Source organism: Crocodylus porosus, unplaced genomic scaffold (assembly GCF_001723895.1).
Source record: "Crocodylus porosus isolate Cpor-Errol unplaced genomic scaffold, CroPor_comp1, whole genome shotgun sequence".
Classification (NCBI taxonomy): Eukaryota; Metazoa; Chordata; order Crocodylia; family Crocodylidae; genus Crocodylus; species Crocodylus porosus.
In genome coordinates this window covers 183,128,273-183,152,379 of record NW_017728886.1, presented here as the reverse complement: position 1 = coordinate 183,152,379, position 24,107 = coordinate 183,128,273, and the positions used below count along the sequence as shown (strand labels likewise).

Here is a 24,107-nt window from a genome sequence, read left to right as displayed (position 1 = left end):
TATTAAGGCTATTTAGTTAGTAACTACATTTGTTCATTATGATATTTAATTCATAAACAGAAGATTTATTTTTTCCCCTCCTCCACTCCTTCCTTTCCCCCCTCTCCCATTCTTGAATTCTTAAATTATGCTGGCTCTTCCCCTCTTAACTGTTTTTCCCCTTCTCTAATAAATGGATAGTATTGTATCTAGGTGGGAAATGTCTCTCTAAACTGGTTGTCTCTGCATCTCTGTTAAATAAAATTTGGCACTTCTATCCATTACCTTTTGCTGGACTCTAGCCTTTATCTTCTTTGATTATCCTCTGGTATGGATGTAGATAATTTTAGACCAAGCCAGCTGTGCTTTTGTTAAAAATAGTCTGACACTGTCTTTGCTTATTTGGAATAGAACCTCAACAAATTTCTTTATGCCCAAACTATTTCTTTTTTGATATGTCCTTGATACATTTGTCTAAAGACAAAATTATCCTGATTGTGTTGGATAAATCCACAATATGTGCCCCTTTTACTTATTCATCCACCAATCCTGGTACTTTCTAAATTTAACGCTCTCCTGCATCCCCTCAAAACAACATACTACAGCATGTTCTTGAACGCCTATCAAAATAAACGCTGCATATACTGTACTCTGCAATATACCCCTCCAAATAAACCTTGTAAAACTGACTCTCTTCTCAAAGTCCCCCTGCCATTGTTGCCATTTATCCCTTACCCATTATCTTTTTTACAGAGGGGTATTATTTTTACTGTCAATCAGTTATGCCACATCATACAAGCAGAGATGCATGGGGCTTCCCCAGCCAGCCCCCAATTTTGACCTGTTCCAGGACTGTGCACCCTATATATAGTTGTCATAGAAGATAACTGAAGTTGCAGTAATTTAAAACTTGGTTACAATATAGGGGCACAAACTTCCACCTGGATTGCCTGCCTGGATAACTTAGAAACTTCAGGAGTTCTGGAAACAAAGGATCTAGTCCCAGTGATATTAATCCTTCCCCCATTCTATCAAGAAGAGAATAATTTTGATTGCAAACCCCAGGCATATGCTTTCAGTGCTTGGTTTCTAAGATATGATTGTTCATTGATTGCCTGTACTACTTCAAAACTTGCTTGCCCATGAAACAGCCTGCAAGTTTTTGAACTATGACCTCTGTTACCAGTGCTCTTGCTACTCAGAAAACACTCAAGGAATGTAGTGTGCCTTCTCTTTATCCTCTAAGCACATAATGAGACTTGAAAATATTCATCAAAGGTCATGCCAATTCGACTGTACTGTCTCCATTGTGAGTTTAGGACCAGTACCAAGATGCCTGTCTTGGCCATTTGCTCCCATGCAGGATACAAAAAACAAAGGGTGTAGTTTATGCTGACCCTTGAGTAAGCTCCAAAATGCAGGGCCAGGATACAAAGCCAGGGGTGGTCCTGGGACATGTGCTCAGTATGGGCGTGTGAAACAGGCTATATTAAATTTTTGGATTTGGCCCAAATTGGGGATGATGATTCAATTTGTTGATTTGGATCACTGTCCCAGATTTCGATTGGGCTGAAATCTGAAGATTTGATGCTGATTCAGAGAATCAGCAATTTGTACATAGACACAGCTTTAAATGTTTGTTTTTTGTTTTTGTTTTTGTTTTTCTACATACTTTGAGGTACCAGGTGCAGCTTGTAAATGCTGTAATGCTGGGGCAGATGGAGCATCCCACAGAAGCCCCGGGGGGGGAAACCGTGTGCTCAGAAGTGAACCTGGAAGTGGACTGGAAGTATTTCCAGTTCGCTTTTGGGGCCGAGCCCATGGGGGAGCCTGTCCATGTTCCCCGAGCTCGGCAATAATCCAAGTGGGGCACCCTGGGTGCCCCCCCCCAGACCCAAGAGGCACCAGTTGGGTGGCACGCAGGGGGGACTCTCACTCCTCAGCGGACCCAGAAATGGATGAAGTGCTTCTGGGTCTGTTGCCAAGTGTACTGGGGAGTCCCCTGTGCCCCTGTGGGATGCTCCATGCACCCCACCATCGCAGCATTCACAAGCTGCCTGGTACCTTGAGGTATGTTTAAAAAAATAAATAAATAAATTTTAAAGCTGTGTCTACATCTGAAATCGTGAAATCTTTCCAAATCTCTCTGAATCAATTCAGAGGGTTCCCATTTGATTCGGAGAGATTGAAGGGTCTCCTGATTTGATACAGATTTGGAGATCTGGCCACCAAATTGGGACGAATCTCCGCCAAATCAAATTGGGAACCAAAACTTCACATAGCCGTAGTGCTCAGGCCTGCTTGAAGCTGGCTACGTTGCCCAATTTCTGTGACTTACCCACTGAGCTGGTGGCTAAGGTGTTTTTTCTACCACAGTACCAGGATCAGTGAAGACAAGCCTGGAGTCTCTTCCTTGAAATATATTTCTGACTTAAATGCATTCCCAGCTGATTTATCCCAGTACAAAGCAATTCCTGCAAACACAAAAAGCAAATCCTCTCTGTTTCTCTGTCGCCCCACTTCTTTTCTCTCTCTCTTTTGAGTGGGGCGTAGATTAAGCATTGCTTTTTGGACAGGTTTCCAGAAGGAAAATCCATTTGGTAAGAATGATTGATTTGTTCAGGTAGCTTACTACCAGCTTGGTTAAGCACTGAGTTGGAATGGTCTTACCAATAGTGATTTTTGGTCGGAGTGGGTCAGCATTATGTAATTCTGAATTTGGTGAAATTTTCAGAGGATTTGTAACACATGGAAACAAATATTTACATATCCCCTTTCTCTAGTATTTATATTCTGGAGTTGGCCTCTAAAATAAACTTTGTCTCTTTGATGTAAAACCTAATGCCTTAAAACTTGGTACCCATAGGCTGCCAACAGATGTAAAGCACAGTTTGTTTGGTTTTTTCACCAGAAAAGGAAATGCATCAGTTTGACTCTTTTTTTCCCCAGCATCCTAGCATCTGTATGGATTGGGTGCTTCAGCAGAGATTTTTGGCATCTTTTATGTAAAGGTGATTCAATCAGCTACTACATAAAAGTGCCAAAAAGCCTTGCTGAAGCACCTAATCTATACAGATGTTGGGTGAGCTGAATCAAATTAACACAATGCTTCTTCTGGGCATATGCTGTGCTCAGTGCATGGGGAGGGGTAGGGGGGTATTGAGCTGAAAGTAAAGCTCTTTTTTAACATCTGTAAGCAGCCATAGATCTCTGGGTCTGTTCTGGAAACTGGTTTTCCTCCCCCAACTCCATACAACAAGTAATCATATTATGTAGAAATGAAATTTATGAAGTGAATAAATAACTATTTATAAAATCTCCATTTTTGTGGGTTACTTAAAACTTATGCTACAGTCATCTCAAGCAGTTATTACAGAGCTAATGACTAACTCTTCAAAGTAGGTTTAAGTAGAATTTTTTCTAAATTGGACAGGTTTTTTTGAGTAATCCTCAGGGCTAGGGACAGAAGTTATGCAAACTGGTTTTAAGTGATCAGAAATAGATTTAAACCTGTAACAGAGCAGAAGCTCAGTGCACATTAAACAAGTTTCAAAATGGCTGAAACTGGTTTGAGAGAAACCTGGTTGAATGTAGCATCAGACTACTGATGGTTTGTTTTTTTTGTTTTTTTTTGGGGGGGGGAGGTCAAACCTCCTTTATGAAACTTGTACCCTAGACCCCTTCCTGGTTTTAGTTAAATTGAAGTCCCCCTGCATGCTTGCTTTTCAGCCCTGAGCTGGGCTGTGGTATCTGCTCTAGAAAGCAGAGCTGGGCCCACCCCTCTGCTCCCTAGCTGGAACAGTGAGGGCTGGCTCACTGACTTTGCTAGCTTCTCCGTACAAAACCTGGATCAGGTCTGGGGCTAGGGAGGGGGATTAAACTTCCATGAATGGCACATGACTCTGGTGGCTGTGGGTGGCATGCTGTACTGGCAGTGGTGGGAGCATGGTGGCAGTAAGTGTGGAGTGCCTGCAGACACCACTGGCACTGTTGGCGGGGGTGGGGCCTGCAAGTGCCAACCAAGGGCTGGCGACCCACAGGCACCAGCGGTGGTAGCCAGCGATGATGGACTACCTGCAGATGCCACTGGTGTTGGCATCAGTGAGTGGTGACCACCCGCAGGCACCACTGACAGTGTCAGCAGTGCCTTTTTTGCAGGGAGTGCATCACGCACACGGGGTATACGTGCTCCCCGTACTTGTTGCCCCTGTAAACTTCCTTTCCCCTGTGTAATGGAGGGAAGGAGTTAAACTTCCCTGCCCCACTTGGTCAGTGCTAGCTGTGACTGTGGACTACAAATCCCAGAGGCACCTGGAAGCAAGAAGAGGAAGTGATGAGCAACCCTGAAGAGTCCAGCTGCTGTGATGTGTGGACTGCAAATCCTAGAAACCTCTGGGGCAGCAGGAAGAGGAAATGAATATACAGCCCATGCTGACTACATGCCAAAGAGCCATGCTCTAGTGCCTCCTGGCTTAAGCCACTGCAGGCATGTGGCTACATTTCCTGAATCAAAAGTGAATGTCTGTTCATTTGCTTTGTTGGTTCAGTCTTTGCAGCTCAGACTAACCTGCAAAGACTGAATCAATTCAGCCTCAGGCTTTTTGACTGTTTGTACTTAGCCCAGAAGTGAAGGTCAACATAGCCCTTAACCAGTGTGCTATTATGAAATCTAGTATATGTGACATTCACTGTTAAATGGCTTACACATGCCTGAGACATGTTGGAGTAATCTCCTAAAAAGACTGCCACCATGATGCTGTACTCTCTTCTGACCGGACTTGCCCAATCTCAATATCCCTCAAATCGCCAATCTTCTTTTTGCAGCTAGCAAAAGGGTTCCTTGTTGCAACAAATGCAACCCAACCCTTTGTGAAAAAACAACTCATAAACTACCAAATTGTTGTAGCAATACATTTCATCTTGGTTACCAATCCTTTCACGTCAGCGGTATAAATCTGTGGGTAACTGGTGGAAGAAGCAATTCCAAATGTCACAAGTTTGTTTATTTGTTTGTTTTGTTTTTAAATCAGCTTGGCCAAGTTCATATATTCTCTTCTGTATATACAACCTAATATTCATGTGAACAAAAACTGTTTAGAGCAGGGCATTGTTTACTGTATTTACTTGAATAGAAAACAACTCTGATTATAAGATGACCCCACCCCGCCCCATAGGTTCTGTATATGGAAAATTTATAAATTTGTTATAATTTTCCAGGTATAAAATCTAATTACTGGAGATTTGACTTTTAATTTGTCCCCTTCCCACTGCTATATCAGGGAAAATAAATCTGGGGGGGTCAGGTAGTCCCTTTGCTCTCTGCTTCCCTCCAGCTGTTTCCCGTGCCAGGCTCTTCCTCTTCCTTGCTATCAGGCCCTCCTCTCTGAGCACGTGGACATGAAGAGAAAATTTTGAAAACAATAGCCTTGAAATTAAACACAGCTGTAGTAATTTTCATACAGAACCCATACAGACTTGCCTAGAACTGACGTATGTTACTTTTTTTGAAACTGCTGCAAGTTTTAGCACAGGTACTCTATTAACACATTTTTAAATAATACTTTGACATCTACCTAATATATAGTACAGACTATGGATAATATTAGTCTGAAACCAAAGGGTTCATTATTTACCACATAATTAGTCTGGGCCCCAACAGGATCAACAACATTTTGGGTCATGGTGACCCTACAGCTCAGCACTGTTTAGTGTGTGTGCATTTCAGATACCCTACTCACAAAGGATGCATGTGTTTAATTATCCCCCTAATAATAAATAATGCTGCAGCCAGGTATTCTTGTCACCAGTCCTAGGAAACTCCAAAATGTATATACAGACTTGATTTGGCTTCACCTCATGAAGGATGGGGCCACATTAATGATATGCACAAAGCGAAGAGAAAGGGTAGAAGGGATTCTGGGTGAACTAAATGCAATATTGTGGCTTACCATGCTTGAAAGTGTTGTGACTGAGGGAGACTGCGCTTAATAGGCACTATAGAATAGCTTGCTCAGATGGGCTGTACTGGCCTATCCTTGTGGTAGTTTCTCAATCAGCATATTGTTTCTTGACCTCTTGTGGCCTCAGATCAAGAGTGGCTATCTAAAAAAGAGATGTCATTTGGGGCAGTTATGGTGTGCAGGGACAAATGCAAACCAGGTGGCAGGGTTGGTGATGTTTATTAAAAAAACTGGGGGTTAAAGTTGTGCAAGTGCCAGTAGAAGGAAGAATGCAGAGGGTGTTGTTGGAGATGCAAGAGATAGAGGTAGCTTTGTTTAACGTATAAACACCTATGGAAAGGGAGGGGAGTGAAAAAGAAGAATGGAGACTGTGTGGAAGGCCAGAAGGTGGTATGAAACACTGTGGCAGACTTCTAATGAGGATTTGTACAGAAAGTGGAAAATTGATAGTGAACAGTCTTCTTGGTGGACATCAAGGAGAAGGTGGAGCATGAAAGGAAGTATGAGTTCGGAGGGGAAATAAGGATAATAGAAGTAGGAAAATGTTTGCGAACTTTTAAAAGGAAACAGGTCACCAGGAAAGGATGGACTTCCAGCTGAATTTTATGTGAAATTCTGTCTGCGAGTGGGAAAGGATTTGGTGGAATTCTTCAGAGAGCGAATGGAAGAAAGAAGGATTTGGGGAGGGCTTTGCAGGCCGAGTAGTGATGCTACTATATAAGATGAGAGATTTAAGAATGGCCTCCAGCTCTTGAGGCAATCACATTATTGAATACAGATTATAAAATCCTGGCAGAAGTCATAACAATACAAATGAGAAGTGTTCTGGATCAGGTTATATGAGAAGATCAAACGTGCAGTGGAAGGGAAAAGAATCGTGCAAACACTCTGGGTACTGAGAGATGCGCTGGCACGTGAAAGATAGAAAATGGAATATGGTGCTAGCAAATTTTGATCTCAAGAAAGCCTCGTGTTACCCTGTCATACGTTTTGGGTTTGCTTTTTTTTTTTGTTTGAGGTGCTGCTGAAAACGGGATTCCTGGAAAAGTTGGCGGTCTGGGTGGAATTGTTGTATGACATAGCACAGTCAGGTCCTGGGGAAGGGAGACTTGAGTCATGCCTTTCAGATACAAACAGGGGTGAGGCAAGGGTGCCCTTGTCACCCGGGATCTTTTATATGCACCATGGAACCTCTGGCACAGAGGATAAGGGGGTGCAAAATAATCAGTAGAGTTAATATTTTGGAGGTGGGGAGGGGAGTGAAATGCTCACTGTATATGGATAGTCTCATTAGAGAGAATCCTGAAACATGGAAGACTGTGAGGAAGCTTCAGGGGCAAAAGTTAACAAGGCTAAGAGTGAGGTGTTGGGGATCAGAAATTGGGGAGATGTAGGGAAGTTTAGCATGTGAATGGTTAAGAATCAGATAAAAATCATAGTGGTTCTCAATATAGAAGGGAAAAGGCATCAAAGCATGGGAAGAGAGGGTCACAGGTTAGGAAAATTTTGGAGATTTGGAGCACAAGAGGTTTGTCATATGCAGGAAAGGTGAAGCTGGTGGAACGGGTGTTGCAACCCATTGTGGTGTTTGTGGGTATAGTATATCCTCCATTGTGGATTCAAAGCAGGAAAATCCAGAGACTGATTTGTCTGTTCATTTTAGAACCCCAGAAGGAACAGACTGTCAGGAAGGAATTATATAAGGGGCAAGAGCATGGAGGGTGGGAATTGCCAGACAGAGGCGTCATTTATCGATGCACGCTATGTTAGAATGGTGGTGAAGGAAGCATCAGAAGAAAGTGGGGAAAATGGGAAACTTTTGCAGACTTTGGGTGAGGAAATGGCTGCAGAGGATGGGCCTGTATGGGACAGGGTAGAAGGGGCAGTGGGCATGGAAATTGCTGGTATATTATTATGGGAGAGCAGAGAAGTTTAATAAAGTGTGAGGTTTGGAAGGGCTAAGGATACGACGTTTGAAAGAAAGGGGAAGGATTTTGAAGGAAATCAGAGGGAAAGACAAAGTAACTGACTCTCACCCACTGACTCCTCAACTCACATCTTTACTGACTGCCTGTCTTGCATGCATACCAGCCTAGCCCCTATTCGTTCAGCTTTACTATTCATTCTATCCTGGAAGAGCACACAGCAACTGCAGAGACTTCCTCAGGCTGATGAAGGGTTTTTAAACCCAAAAGCTTGCCAACATTTTTTCCCCAACTATTTAAGTTGGTCTAAAAAGATATCAGATTCACCCAAAGAACCTCATCTGCCTATGTCTTTAGACCAACATGGCTACAACCTACACCCCTGGTAAGTATATTGTCACTGGAAGAGCTTTCCCACATGTTCCCTGCTTTTCGATTTGTGGTTTGTGAGAGATGGTTAAGGGAAAGAGGGAGACTGGACAATGGGGGGAAAAAAACAGTTAAATATTGATCAGCCCCAGTGAAGAGCAGGAAGTGAAAATGTCTGGAGTAGAGGTACAGTACAGAAATCGGTCATTTGACCTTTTTATTTATATTCCAACTCCAGAACATAGTACAGTTGTTTGCAGAATGAGCAGACACTGAGGTGAGAGCATAGTTAGGATAAATACCCTGCGTGGGATAGGATACTTGAATGCATTAGGTACTGCCATTGAGATTAAATTACATGCAAGGGTATAAGGCAACAAATGATACACAAGCAGTTCCAAATATGCAGAGGTGGCTGTTAAATTGTTTCTGATGGTGACTGAGGTGAATGCAGCAAGATGAAGAAAGAAAATTGGTGAATGTACTTGGGAGGTACGTGAAATACTCTTTATGGTATTAACTACTTAATGGTCCATCTCTGCCCCTAATCAAAGCCTTAGCACTACAGCAATTTAATGATTGACAGAGTTTAGAGGTAAGATATGGCTTTTATTACAACATTTCTACCAGATTTTAAAGCCTGGAAGAAATGGCATTTGAATTCTGCAGATAAACTAATGCAGATATCCTCAGACTCTACTGTGGTCATCTGGAGGAGGTGGGGTAAATTGCTTTGGTAGGATGAGATGTAATCTAGGATAGACAGGTTCTTAGAAGTGGATCTTTAATTATGGACAGACAAAACATTAATTTAGTAGTGGGGGAGGACATGCTGCATTTCAGGCTGACATCATATCTATTTTGTCTGCTTCATCCTGTGGTTAGTGGAAATTAAGTTGTAAATGTAATAATGTAGCAGCTGCTTGATTCTAGGCTAAATTGGTCTGGTTAAGTTTCCTTTTATTGTGGAATAGGAGTAGATACCAGGCAAGAGTGCGTGTCAGGTGATCTGTTGCAACTATTTCATGCAAGTCCCCTTTTCTTTTTTTAATTCATATGCTTGGTCCGTCCGTGTACAGCCTTTGAATCAACAAGGGTTCAGGAAAAAGCTGAAGCTAGTGTTGCTTTGGACTTATTTTCTTATTGATGAAAGCATGTCACGTTCCACAGAATTATCTAGTTTTGAATAATTGTTTTGCAGAGCAAGAAAAAAATATTCACTTAATCATGCACCAGCCCCAAGCCCCCACATAAAGTGTGTGTGTGTGTGGGGGGGTGGTAGTACAAGAATGGCAGCTGCTGGCCCAGGTGCCCCTGCTGATGCCACTGTGGCTGCTGCTGCTGTCCAGGGAGCAGAACCTGGTCGTTATGCCTCTGAATTTGCCGTAGCTGATCTTAACCACCCCCACCCCACCCGGCCAGTCGTCTCATCTTCCTATCCAATCTTTCCCGTTATCAGAAAATAAAATGCTGTATTGCTTTCTAATAAGAGATTCAAAGGTATAGTCATGTTGTATGTTCCTTTTCTTCAAGAAACTTATCAAATCCGTTGTGATGCTCTTATAAAGGTCTGCTTTGACTTGATTTACTGGATAGACATGAAGCCAGTGAACCAGAAATGCATTTTAGTGGAATTACTATCAATAGCAAACCATCTTATAATTAGACAGCTTCACTGTTCAGTAGGACAAACTAGAAAAGAACAGGAAACATGAGCTAGAAAAGAGTGTGTAGTCGTCATGCAGATTTCTCTATTGCAATTTTTCTAGATGTTGCATCCTTCCATAAGATATTACTCTTATTTTGCTACTTTTTCCTTGCCTTGTCTTGCAATCTCTTGCAAACAGAAAATATCCTGACCCCTTCTTTTTCTTCATGTGGGATCTTGGAATATATCTATGTCATTCTGTTCTCCATTTGTTGCTGCTCAGTTCTGTGTACTGTTTTTTCTTAAGGTAGTTGTAGACACATGGCTCCTTGAACTCACTTTGGACTCTATACACAGACTTCCCATAACAAAGCACCCTTTTTCTTGCTTTGTGTATTGTAGCCCAGGCCTGTTGTACTTTTTCTATTCACCAAAATGTTTAACTTAAAAATATATTAAATGTGAAGAGTCATGGCAGCATGGTAAGCCAATGTCCCCAGGTTATATTTTCCATGCACGTGCCACAATCATGAAAATTATTTCTATTTGACATCTTGTATCTCTGTCTTTCCAATAATTTGTTTTCTAGAAATTGTGGAAGAGAGTTTTGGTGAAATGAATCTGAATATTTCTGGGAGCAAAGACTTCAAGCCACACCTTACTTTTCTGAAGCTTTCCAAAGCACCTGCACTAAGAAGGAAGGTAATTTAAGCTGATGCAAATTCTTTCCACTGGGCTTTGTTTTAAAGCTGCTTTCCCTTCTGAAGAGGCTTTTAATGACTACTGGAAAAGCAATTTTCATTGCATCCCTTGAAATACATAATTTCCTACACTTGACTATGCTAGTTTGTAAGCTAGTACAAAGGGAATAATATTGGACATATCTATCTTCCTAAACATTTGAGAGAAACCGTTTGTCCTTTCTTCATTGTAGAAAACATAGTGTGCTTTTTCTGCCATGTCCAATATTGTCTGTAAAAGAGAGCTACGCTGAACTGCTTCCATACCAGCAGGGTACCTTTTGTAAAGTATTTAGCTGAAAACAAGATTAATGTCACATTGGAAGCCAAACTGCTGGTTTCTTTTGCAATATAAATATATGATGTGCTGATCTAACCTTTATTGTGGTATGGTAGGGGATTTGACTGCTTTTATCACTTACAATTAAAGTAAAAAACAACTCTGTGATTAGATTGCTCTTTCCCTTGTGGAATATTGTCCTGCTAGTTTCCAGGAATAGTCTTTGTATTTATGAGGTCAATATAATGCAAACTAAAATTACATGCACAAAGAAAACGGAAAATGCTATAATAGCAGAAGAAAACGACCTTGCATTTGCACCCGTCAGGTTCTTCAGATTGACTTGATATTTGCCTTCCCTATGAGAGATGTGATCAAGGTTTTTATTATCTGTGGGGAACTATCTGAACTTGGGAACCATTGATGCCTAATGCAGGAAGAAAATATAATCATCATAGTTTATTTCTTTCCTAAAACTGAAATTTGCTTAGCAGCAAGCTTAGTTTTAAAATGGAATCTACTGCATATGTTCTTCAATGTAAACAGTCTATTTTCAGCAACCTAATTCTGCATTATGTATGTATGTATGTATGTCTGCATATTAATACCTTTTTAATTCTTCGCGCCTGAGCGGCCGTGTATGCCGCACAGCTTAGAGGGAACGCTGCCTATATTTTTAATAATCTAGATTCTACATAAGACTGTCCTCAGCCCTGACAACACAAACATAACACCCTAATCTGCCACAGGTAAAGCAAGGGAACCATGGCAGCCAATTTCACTCTTCTGTAGTAGGCAACTATCAATCCTCCAGACCATGGTGTACACATAACAGGTCTAGTGAGAAATCTGATGAATCCATTTGTGGCTGATGACCAATTTGAGAGTGACACAGCTTGTTACAAGTTTCACAAATCCACGTGTTGTGTTGGAATGCAAATTTACAGCCTGCTGCTTGCTTCTTGCTTGCTTTGCTTCCATCCTTTGGTTTGAAGTGGCTTCATGCTGAGCTGCACATGATGCCAGATCTTCCTTCCAGATTGGATGGGATTCTGTATGCTCCTCCCAGATTTCTACCTTGATATTGAATGACTTATTCGTATAATTTTGGCACACATTCTGGCACCACCCTAGAGGGTGACTTTTGCTTTCTAGAACCATCTTGAATCTCACTGTACAAAATATTCTTGGGGATACAGTCTTCTTCCTGACTTGGCTGATCCATCGTAACCTCCCCTTCTTGATAGCGGTTTCTAAGTGCATCAATCCTGCATGCTGTAGTACCTCTGTTTGGTATTCTGTCCTCCCACTTTACTTTCAGGATCTTCAGCAGACACTTCATGTGGAAGCTGTTTAGTCTCTTGATATGCCTACCATACATAATCCATGTTTCTGAACCATAAAGCAGGAATGACATCTCACAAGTCTCATAGATTCACATCTTCTTGTTAGTTTACTGTTAATCCATGCACGTTTCTGTAATAGCCCAAAATTCTTAGCTGCTTTTCTGATTCTGTTAGTTCAGTCTGAAGGTCAAGATTCCTGCTGATCATAGAATCAGGCAGCAAAAATTGTCAACAGCACCAAGAGACTTATCCTCCAGAATGATGTTAGCTATTGGCTCTTTCACCCCTTGGTACATGATCACGGTTGTTTTCAGACTAATTGCCATGACTATTCCAAAGCTCTTGCATGACTCAGAAAATCTGCCCAAGAGATTTTGCAGGGAAAGTTGACTGTGGGTAACCAAGGTCGCTTCATCTGCAAGCAAGAAATCTCTCAGAGCCAGTTTTTTCACCCTGGTTTTTGCTCTAAACCTTGTGATGTTGAACAAGCCTCTGTCTAGTCTGCTTCAAAGATAAATGCCATAATTTCTGTCTCTTCATTCCCACTTCTTCATGAATTCAAAGTTGACATTAAAAAGTATGGGGGCTAAGTTGCACCCTTGTTTTTTTACCTCAACAAAGGTGTTTGATTCTTTGTTTTCAAACACTACAGTTGCCTTCATATCTTTATGTAATGGGCAAATGATATTCTACAGTTAGGGGAGACGACCCAGTTTCTTCAGAACAATATAAAGGGTCTGTCTGTTGACCATATCAAAGGCTTTTGTCAGATCAATGAAGGCTATGTAGAGTGGTATTCATTGTTTTTCTCTGCACTTCTCTTGCAGTTGCTTGACTGAAAATATATCAATGGTGGAGCATCCTGAACAAAAACTGTATTGACTTCCATGATGGATTCTTTCACCCAGAGATTGCAACCTAGGGAGCATGATGCGAGTAACAATTTCTGATGATGTTCAACAGGGAGATACTTCTGTAGTTATGACAGTTGCTTCTATTTATTCTGTTTTGTATAATTGGACAAACTGAGCATCTTTGAAATCTTGTGGTACAACTTCCTTTTTCCAGCAAAGTAGTATAACTTCATGAAGTTTCAAAGTAATTCTTAATTGGCGCACTTCTAGATCTTCAGCAGGCAAAAAGTCATTGCTGGATGCCTTGTTCCCAGGAATTGATTTAATGGCTTTTTGCAAATCTTCTAATGTAGACTTTGAACTGTGGTAGTCCTTCAAGCTCTTTGTGTTTGATCTGAGTTTCACTGGAGTATATAACTCCATTGTATTCAATCTGATGCTCAAGTTGTTTTTGTTTATCAGTAATAGCATTCCTATTTGTCTTTTAGCAGAGCTGTTTTTCTTCTTGACTGGGCCAATTGCTCATTTCATGCCTTTGTATACTCCACAACCTATCACCTGTGTCAGCTGCTTTCTGAATATCATTACAGAGTTTTGGACAAAAATCTTGGCGCACACCTTAGCCTCTCTTTGCATTTCTCTTTAAACCTTTCTCAGATTTTCTACAGTTATAGTGTTGGGAAATTTCTTTTAGTTGGTTAACACTGTCCTTTTGTTCTCAGCCAGTGGTAGAAGTATTTTGGGGTGCACTTCAAACCCATCTGTATTTTTATGACATTTTTTGTCATATATTGTTACAGCAGTATTGTACATGTTAGTTTTTTTTAACTGTCCCAAGCTTCAGTGTCTGAGTTGTTAGGTAAGCTTGCTTTTACAACATATTCATTTGAATAGTATGCATTTTTCTATGTCTTTTTTAGTTTTAGCTGATGTTTATCTGAAGATGATTGGTTGTTTTGCTACGGTGGATCCTTTTGACACTAATTCTGACTTGGAAGCAGTTTAAGGCATTGTTACTGTCACAGTCAGAACTGTGATAAGACCTCGTATGCAGGATTTCTTTCAGTTGGTTATATCTGCTCAGTACTAGCACTAATTGGTACCACTGTCCTGATCTTGGGCTGTCTGTCTTGTGATTTCTCTACCCTCGCACACAATGTCTATCTTATGAATTTTTTTTCCAGAGAAGTAGGTGTTGGTAACACATAGACATTGACTTGTACAAAGTGCTAGCACTCTCTGGCCATTTTCATTCATATTACCAACTCTGTGTTTTGCCTAGAATACCAGGGCAATTCTTAAAACTACATCCAACTCATGCATTGAGCTTGTAAAGTATTAGAATGGTCTCATTTCTCTGAGATTTTGTCTCTCTCTCCAAGTTGTTGGTAGAAAGCATTCTTGTCTTCATTGCTAGCTTGAAGGGGAGATGCATAGCTGCTAAACAACATGATGAAGTCATTCTCCTGTGTATGCACTCTGAGTGTCATGAGTTGAATAGATACAGCAATGGGGCTTTCACAGAAAAATAGTAAGCTGTTTCTAATAGCAACGCCTATTACCTGTTCTCTCATTTTTTTTCCTGCTGGTTTCCTATGCCAGAATATGGTGTAAACTCTATTTTGGATAGAACTTGTATCTGAGAGCTGAGTTTCTGATAATGCAGTTCTGACGATGTCCGTTCCAAGTCTAACCAATTCATAGTTTAATAGTGCAGTCTTCCATAAATCTGAGTTTGAATATTCCAGCTTGCAAGCTGCTTTTATTGTTTTGGCTAGTGTAGGTCACACTAAGACCTTCAGTGTGCCTAGGCAAGAGTACGGAGGAGTGGAGGCTGTCCACACCTATTTTCCCCCCCCCCCACTCCTTTAGACCATTGAGACTTGGTCTGGTCTTCAGACTCTGTCTAGATGTTCAGTGCTTTGATAGTTGTAGCTTCTGCCAGAGTGCAGCAGTTAACAGCTGTTGCTGACTGCCAAATATCTCGGCGAAGGCGTGTTTGTCGGGGTGATGTCCTTTAGACTTTTTTCAACCGAGGAATGCCCACTAGATATTGGGGGTTAGGGTTTTGGGGAACCCTATATTCGCCTTGTTCTGGAAGTTGCAATATTGTGGTATTGCGAGCAACCCTGTCATGAGTAGTCCCACCACACTGCCACAAACCCTCCTGTTGGTTGCTGTTTATGGTCAGACCCAGGGCCAGTTACACATGTGAACTGGATCTTTGCCATTTTTGTATGCATGCACACTAAGGTTTTCAGTATATAAAAGCAGGACATTGGCTGCCATGGTTCCCTTGCTTTACCTGTGGCAGGTTAAGGTGTTATGTCTGTGTTGTCAGGGTTCATGGTAGTCTTATGTAGAGTTTAGATTATGGATTGTATAGGATGGTTTGGATAGGGATGACCCTACCTCAGGCAGGGGGTTGGAATCGATGACCTCTGGGAAGTTCCTTTCCATCCCTACTTCTCTGATTCTATGAACACTAGAATTTTCCAAATGACATGCCTGTGGTAATTTCTCCCTCTTTTCCTACCCCCACCTCCCCGTCTCCTTTTGAAGGACTTCTATAAGATGCGTTTATTTCAAGATACTTAAAGGTCCAATCCTCTGAAACGCTGAATGTTGTTTGGAAAAGTGTTGAGGGTGCTTGGTTAGTTCAGTAGCAGTTGAGGATGTTGATTCTGTTGCAGGACATGACTCTAAAGCCCTGATCTTATCTGCTCTGTATGGATGATTCCTACTGCATGGTTTAGACATTGTAGGCCTGGTGTTAATGTCTTTTAAGCTCCTCCAACAATGACATCAGAATCTCTAATTTTCTTTTTAGAAGAAGGGTGACCAAATATGGCCTGTGGGCCAGATCTGGCCTGCAGAGATGTCGTCATCTTAGCTGCAGGCTCACCTTGGGTCCAGAAACTTGGTCATGGTAGAATAGTGGTGGCATTAATTGCTGTGGCATCGCAAACTGTGTGCATTGGACAGACCTTGTGTGACCAGATAAGCTGGGCTGACCTTGAACTGATACATAGTTGAATCTGACAATCTTATGAAATAGCAGCTTTAGCAGGAGTGAACTACACTCTTTACCATACTATTGAAATCTAAAAGAAACCATGATATCAGGATATGTCTGTGGCACTTGGGATTGTTTCTTTCTGACACTTCCTCTCTTTTATATGCAGTAGTATTACAATTAAGTGTTATTTACAGATAGCATATGCTTTGGCAAATGAAACTGGGAGGTCAGGTTCTACATATGTTAAAAAATAAATAAAAATTACATATCAGCCAAAGAATAGAATGGTTAAAAATTATTTTTATGTATAAAAAACTTAGTGGCAAAGGAAAGGGCATAGATTACAGCCTGAAAAGAAAAAAACAACTTGATGTTGGTGTTTTTTTAAAAAGGACAAAATATTATTTTAGTTATTATGATGCCATCTACTGGTTATAATTACATTTTCTTTTAGTAAATTGCCACTTCACTGTTATAGAAATGCACTTTGAGTGGGTTTTTTATGTGAAGTTTGAGATGCTTGTTATCTTTCTCTGTTTAATATGTGGAAAAAACTTCTATTGACAACAGTCCATATGTGTGGCATGATTCTAGCTATTGAAGACCTGCGTATTTGACCCTCTTTAAATTACTTTTCCAAGCATTAAGCTTTATCTCCACAGAGTATTATAAGTAAAGCGGATCCAGAGTCTGGGAAACAGGATGGGTGTGTTGAGCAGCACACAGCCAACTAACCAAATAAGCAACATGCCATGTCAATTGGCTGATCTTAGCTGTGTGCTATTTGGCAAAACTAAGTCTCCAATGTGCTGTCAACTGGGTGAATTTGCTAATTTAGCTTTTTAATCTGAATGTAAAATAATGGGCATGGATCTTGTTTGGTTTTTTTTTTTTTTTTTTTACCTTTCCCCTTTAACTACACATGACAAATACGATAAGAATCATCTCATTTAACTTGACTTAAGGCCTGATCTAATTGCTGTTGAAGTTAGTTTGGGGCTAGACGAAGGTTGAGGGAAAGGTTGCAATTAACATAGTAAGAGTACTAATACAGCATGTAATGAGCAAATGGACAGGGTCCCCATTGCTGAGAGTCTTAATTATTCATTGTCTTACATTTGTATAGTCACTTAAATCAAATTTGTAAAGTGCTACTAGTCTGATTTTTATTAACACTTCACATCTACTTTGCTAAGGTTTAAGTTATAAAGTGCAAAACAGTGAATACAGGAGAGTTTGGATACTTCCTGCAGTTACTTTCCTTACCTCCCCTGCCACCACCTTTTTTTCCTCCATCAGATTTATGAACAGCTGGGGAATATGTAGCTAGAATAAACTGTTATATGTGTTCATATGATCTGGGAAAATTATTCCAGGTTGATCTGATTGAAAAACTTACCCAGAGACATCTGAAGCAACGTTCAGATGCTGAGCCCCTGGAGAGTAAAGAGCTTGTGACATGGATGCTGTGCAGCCAGGGGGCCTCTGCACACACATCAGCATGCTCTGCGGACTCCCTCAGTCTACCTAAAGATGATATGGCAGCAGTGTCATGGGGAAGACCTGATTGGCTGACCTACACTGCTCAGAGTCAGCCTGCATCTCTCTGCAGTGCAATATGAGGATTGTGAAGAGAAGGGTGTGTTCTTCTCCCTGCTTGGCTGGAGCAGTAGAGTCTAGCAAGTGACATGCTGTCTCCCAGAGGAAGGAGTGAGATGGGAGCAAAGCACCCTGGGATGCTGGAACACTGCTGTGGCTTTTCTCAGAAGAGGATGTGTATGGAAATTCACACTCTCAGGAGAAACTCTCTTGGGAGTGATTTAACCCTAACCCTCTGGTTATTTTTCTCTCAGAACAGTCATTTCTGCTGCAGGAGAAATCATGAATATTTGTACACTTGTGGTTTCTCCTGGGAGAGCAGTGGTTCTTCCAGGAGAAACTTAATGTCTGCACATGGGCCTTGGACTGGTAAGATACTTCAGTTGTTTGTACTTTTTATTTCAAAGTCTGCCAATTCCTTGGTCAGGTGGGTCGAACAGTTGATATGCTCCATCTAATTGGAGAAATGGCACTCTTTTTGAAATGAAAGCTCCAGTAAAGAAGTTGAGTGGCTCCTCTTTTAATTTAATGGCCCTTTGCAAACTAACTGGGTTACAAACCATCCATCTAGGATCCAGATTCAAATGTGTCCATTGTCGATAGAAAAAGGCAGGTCAAGATGGCACCTTATAAATAGGTTCACTTGTTCAGAGAGGCATGAACTTCTACTACCTATAGCTTACATTGTCAGATTCTGAGAATGGACTTACCAATACATCTGACAAATCCATACATCACATAATATTCATGGCAATTCCTTCAAAGTAGGCTGTAGCCTATGAAAGCCTGGCTTATCTGAATACAGTGCCATCCTACTATACCTTCTGCCTAACTTCAAACTAACATGGCTAGCTACCTCTATACAACTTGGTAAAATAACTCTACTATTCTGGTGCAAAACACTTTTATGGCAGAAGATCACAATGCTGAATATTGAAAGAGAAATCCTATGCCTGCTCCCTCCTAGGTATGAATTTTGTCTGTGTTTAGTGATGATATTGGTCACATTTCTCAAACACATTCTTTTTCATACAGATATTCAAATTATATGTGCATAAAGTTTGTGAAAGTAATACACAAAACCCTAACCACAATTTTTATACCTAGTTGGAAAGCCTTCATGTGCACTCTTGGTGGTGGAGCTCCAAGTTTAAATGGGTAATTTGGTATGATAAGTGATCACAGGGAAGGAGTTACAATTAATAGATTCAAGTTTATGACTGTCTGCTCTCTGTTTTAAATATCATAACATTATGTCAAATTTTGAAACCACTTCTAGCATTATTGTGGCACTGACGCTCTTTTTACAGTTTTCATGACATTTCCATGTTACAAATTAGGCAATTTTTCAACGAGAATGTTACCGTTAGTGGTAGGTTCAGGAATGCTTTATTTTCATAGTTATTTTACTGTCTTAATATTACTGATGTTCAGACTGAGCTGAGAGAAATTGGTACAGACTTCCCCATGTGAATGTTCTACGGAGGGCTCCCAAGAGTCCTGTTGGAATTCTCCTGTTAGGTTGACGGAAAGGTTGGGATTACTGCCCTGACTTCACTAATTCATCTACCCCTTGCTTCATTTGCACATGCACTCCTGATGCACATGTGGTTTGTTAAAGGCTAAAAGCTTTCTTGTGAGCTCCTTATTAAAATATTGCCAGCACATCACTGAATGACTTAAAACCCTGAGGGACTGAATAATTGTAAAATTATTCAAACCTTCTTATTAGCCTTTGTAAAGGGGAACTAACAGCTATATTTTGAATTTGTCGATTAAAGAGAATTGCAGAAAAATTACTCACTTTTTGTCAGTGGAGATTCTGGGGGCTGTTGACTGAAACATTTTTAATATCAAGTCTTAAATTACAAAGATCATTGAACATGCTACTTGATCGTGACAAAATGGCAGTCATTACTTTTATTAATAAGGGTCTGAAGAAAACATACTTATTCCTTGAAGCACTCTAATATATTGACATTTTCCATTTATACACTGACTGCTGTAGGATTCAGCTGCCAAGACATCAGCAGGGATGAACACTTTTTTCTAAGAGATGGTGCTGTTGTGGTTTTACCCCTCACCCCCACCCCTTTTTCATTTTCAGCTTGCTGAAATGAGTTTGCTTTTACAATAGGCTATGGAGCTGAATATTTTTAACACTTTCTGCTTCTGGGTGAAAGGGAAAGAGCTTTCTTTGTAACCTATCTCTGGTGTACTATTTACGTACCATTGTAAAGTGTTAACACCAAGGAGGGAGATGAATTATTCAGGTGTACAAGGTGGTAATGGGGGGAAATTGAGCAAAGAAAACTTCAGGTGAAATGGAGAAACCTTCCTGAAGGTGATTAAGGAGATGGTAGAAATAGTTTCCCAATGGACATCACTTTTGCAAAATTACTTAAGGCACATTTTAAAACTAGACAGAATAATACATTTAAAGAACGGTGACAGACTATATTTTATCTAGGTTTCATGCTTTTTTATCTGGGACATTGAGGAAATGACCCCATAATGTTCTGTTTGGGGAAGAAAAGGGGGCAGGGAGTTGGGGGGGAAGAAAGTGTATGTGTCTGTAATGTATAAGCGGTGCTAATAACTTGTTTTACTCGAGGCCTCTATTTCATTACTTTTTATATCTCTAAGCTTTGTTTTTCATGTTGCTTTTTTCCAATATTTATAAACATAACTAAATGTTACCAGGTCCTGGAGGGGGAAAATATTGTTCATATTGTATTAAATATTTAATGTTCTTATACGCTTAACGTTATACTGGCATCTTTTTTAAAATACTTCCTTAACATTTAGGGCTTCAGAAAAATAAATTCGGATCTATATAAGGAATATGAAGATAGCTTTTTTGGCACAGAAGTCTTCAGTCAAATTGATCTTTGTGCTATGCATAAGAAGAAACAGGAATCTGGTTATTATCACTGTGAATGCTCAATTAATGTAGGCTCCAGCAATATAGAGGAGAATAAAGAGCAAGAAGTGCAGACAGAAGATTTGGGGGAGAGATCCATTGACACTCTTCCTAGCAGTGCTGCAGAGGTCAGAACTGGAACAGTTACTGCAGGCTATAAATCCGCAGCATGTGTAACAGAAGTTGATGACAAACAATCTGAAAATCTTGCTGAAGCTCCAGTCACAAGTGAGGAGAAGAAAATCAATGAGCTAGATGTATGGCCTGAAGCTAAAGATGAAACATTCCTTGCAGAGAGAGAATTCAGCTCTAAGTCGATGCCTGATCACTTGCCAGTAGATCCTGATGCATTACAAGGTAAGGATGAGGGACAAGGAGAAACAAAACTTACAGATGGTAATTTGCAATGAGTTCATATAACAGAAATGGCATTTGGTCAGCCTGACTTCACAGCATAAGACAGGCTGTTTCAATCTTCGGTGAAATGTAAATGTTTCCATAATCAGTGATGTTGATCAATCAAGGAAAACTGCTGTATAAAGAGAGAGATTTTGATAACTTACCTGCTCGGCATGCCATTTGGATGGTGAATTACTTTTCATCAGAAGTTGGATACATCTTTCTAAATAATTTAACAAAAACTTGAACAAAGAATTCTGTAGGCGATATGTGACTGAACATTTGCCTTGAAATAATAAAATGGGTTTTGAAGTAAACCTATGGCTTGATCAGCAAACACTGAAAGCCTCAAACATTTCTCACTTTTCAAGACGAGACAGTTTTGCAGGACTTGGCCCTTTTTACAAGTGGTGAATTGATATCATTCTGAAGGAGCCATTACATGGATAAACACTAATGTCATGCCCATATTTGGTAGGTGATTTTAGTTCGTATGAAGTTTGAAATGTATATTTTATTTTTTAATTTTTTTGGATAGTGGTGATTTGAGAAAATACTCTGGATTGGACAAGCAGCACATTTAAATTCTACAAAGACACCAAAATCTTTGATTCTCCCTTACCCCATCTTTAATAGAGTGTTTTGCAAAGGTAGTATAGGTAAAGGAGGTCCACAGCATTTACCTTTTTAAATAAAAAAAAAAAAAAAAAGTGGTATTCTGGACTGAGAATTTGTATTAAAAAGGGAATAAATATATTAACTTTCTTTCTTGGGATGTTATAGTAAAAGTCTTTGGGCCAAATCCTTACTTGCCTTAATGAAGGCCCACTAATGGTGGTGTATGATGATTTCCATGAATAAGGTAAATAAGATTTGTTTTATAGAAAGCCTGATGTTTAATTTACATGAGCAAAGATTTAGAACCTAATGACAGATTTAAACCAGTAGATGGCACTAACAGAAAAATAGCTGCAAGTGAAACATAATGGAAGTGAACTGCTTAAGGATTTGCAAGTGAGAATTTCATTCTTACAACATTTAATAGTTCTTAGTTTTAGAAACCTGTAAAGGAGGAAGTCATAAATGTGGAGAGAATAGATCAATTAAAGCACTTGTATAATAAGATACTCCTCTACTTCTGCACTGGGTGCTCATGAAAGAATTATTTGGTTTTGTCAAAGCTCTGTTTCTCAGTATATGGCTACTTAAAATAAGTGAAATATGTTCAGAGGTTGTGGGATTTTTTTTCTTTGGGGGAAGGGGAGGAAATTAGGCATTGGGTGTTTGTAATTCCATGCCCAGTGTGAAAATGCTCATCTTTGGGCAATATAGTGCCTGTGATGAATCAAAATAACATTGTTGTTTATAAAATGTTTTGCTTGTCATTAGACTTAAGTACTACTCATTATCTGTAATGATTCCTGCAGCAAGAGGATGTTGTATATGAGATAGATTTGGTGCTTAATGCAGCCATTTTGTGTCATTTTGTACTAGATGCCCCTCCTCCTTGGTTCTATATTATTGGGTCTCTCTCCTGAACAGGGCCTAGATTCACCCTTAGATCACTCCATTGAAGCTGTAAAGTAACAACAGAGGATGAACCTGAGCCAAATGTGTGAAGTTTCTATTTCATTCCCAAATTCTCTTGTTAAGTATCTCAGAAGTGTGATTTGTATTCTACCATGCTAGTAGGAATACGCTTGAAAAAGAGCTGCTTTTGTTTTAAATAAAATTGTGTAAGAAAAGGATGACTAATTTTCAGGAATTTAAGCTCTGAGTATCTTATGCTCTTAATTTTATATATGAAAGCCATATATAGCATTTTTTTCCCTCAAAAGATTCTTTTTAGTAATGTGGGCCCTTTTTCAGAAATATATAACCTTCATTGAGGAACTGAGATTCATATTTGGGAAGAGAAATGCTATACTCATGCATCTTATGAACGTGATTTGGAACCAAGCATACTCCACTGTAAACTCTATTTCTTGTTCCTGAAAATACTAATTATCTCTTTATATAGACAGATGGCAGTGGAGTGTAGCAAATGTGTGTTGAAACCTGTGATTCATTGTATTTGTGAAAGATTTGCTGCTTTTTTCTGTTTGTTTTTTAAGTGTTATGTAGATTATGCAGGTTTATAGTTAAGGTTTGGGGTGTTTTTTTAAATGTTACCTCTGATTTATTATGACATTTCTGGCTGAGCTGAAAATAGATTACCTTCTTTTTTAGAAATATAGTGCTCTTATTTTGGAACATTGAGTTTAAAATAAATATTACTATTCTTGACAATTCAGAGCAACTTGTATAGTGCAAAATGTTTATCATGGACAGGCTTGAACTGCTTAATTGTGTCAATTCTTTTACATAATTCTGCCCACATTTCCTCACTTTCTACAGCCTGTAATGAAATTATGCTATTACAAACACTGAATTTCATTGGCATGTTTTATTTTGTGTTTTAGCTGTGGATACCCATTTCTTGTTCCCACTCTGGTATTTTTCTCGCACTAAATTAATTGGAAATGCATTTGATTATTGTACATTTATGATGTGGGCAGGGCAGGTGGGAGACAGCTTAAAATTTAAGTAATTATGTAATACTGAAGCTGATGAATTATCTCAGTTTATGGCAACTGTTTGAAAATTACATTACAAAATCTAGGTCTTGAAGCAAGTTTCACTCATTCTTAATGATCCATGCATTTACTCTTCTATCTGGATCCATAACAGATATAATTATCCCTTTTAAGGCTCCTAAATTCTCTGGGTTTTTTCCCCTTTTGTGACTTTATTTATAACCACTAGTGCTCATATAGAGGATAAACACAATACTTTGCTTTTAGCTATAACTGAATTCAGTTTCTTCTGTGGCTTGAGCTATAGAAATGGTAGTATGACTCGAGGGGAAAAAAAACTTGTATGAAATATTGCCTGTTGGTTGTGTTTTTATGTTGCACATAACCATACTCTGAAGAACTTAAACTAAAGTGTAATATGAGAAGAAGCTTCTAAGAAGGTTTCTGTTACTTTTGGTGTCTGGGCCAGAGGGAGTACAACCTAACTTTC

The 24,107-nt window shown here is 39.7% G+C and overlaps 1 protein-coding gene across 1 annotated transcript in view; it reads left to right on the top strand.

The window, feature by feature from the left end:
* Positions 1-21,052, top strand: part of LOC109313944 — a 47,002-nt gene extending 25,950 nt beyond the window's left edge. The window contains exons 6-7 of the mRNA XM_019540842.1: positions 10,471-10,583; positions 20,528-21,052. Of these exons, the coding sequence (XP_019396387.1) occupies positions 10,471-10,583; positions 20,528-21,052 (638 nt within the window). The remainder of the gene's footprint in view (positions 1-10,470; positions 10,584-20,527) is intronic.
* Positions 21,053-24,107: the final 3,055 nt, after the last annotated feature.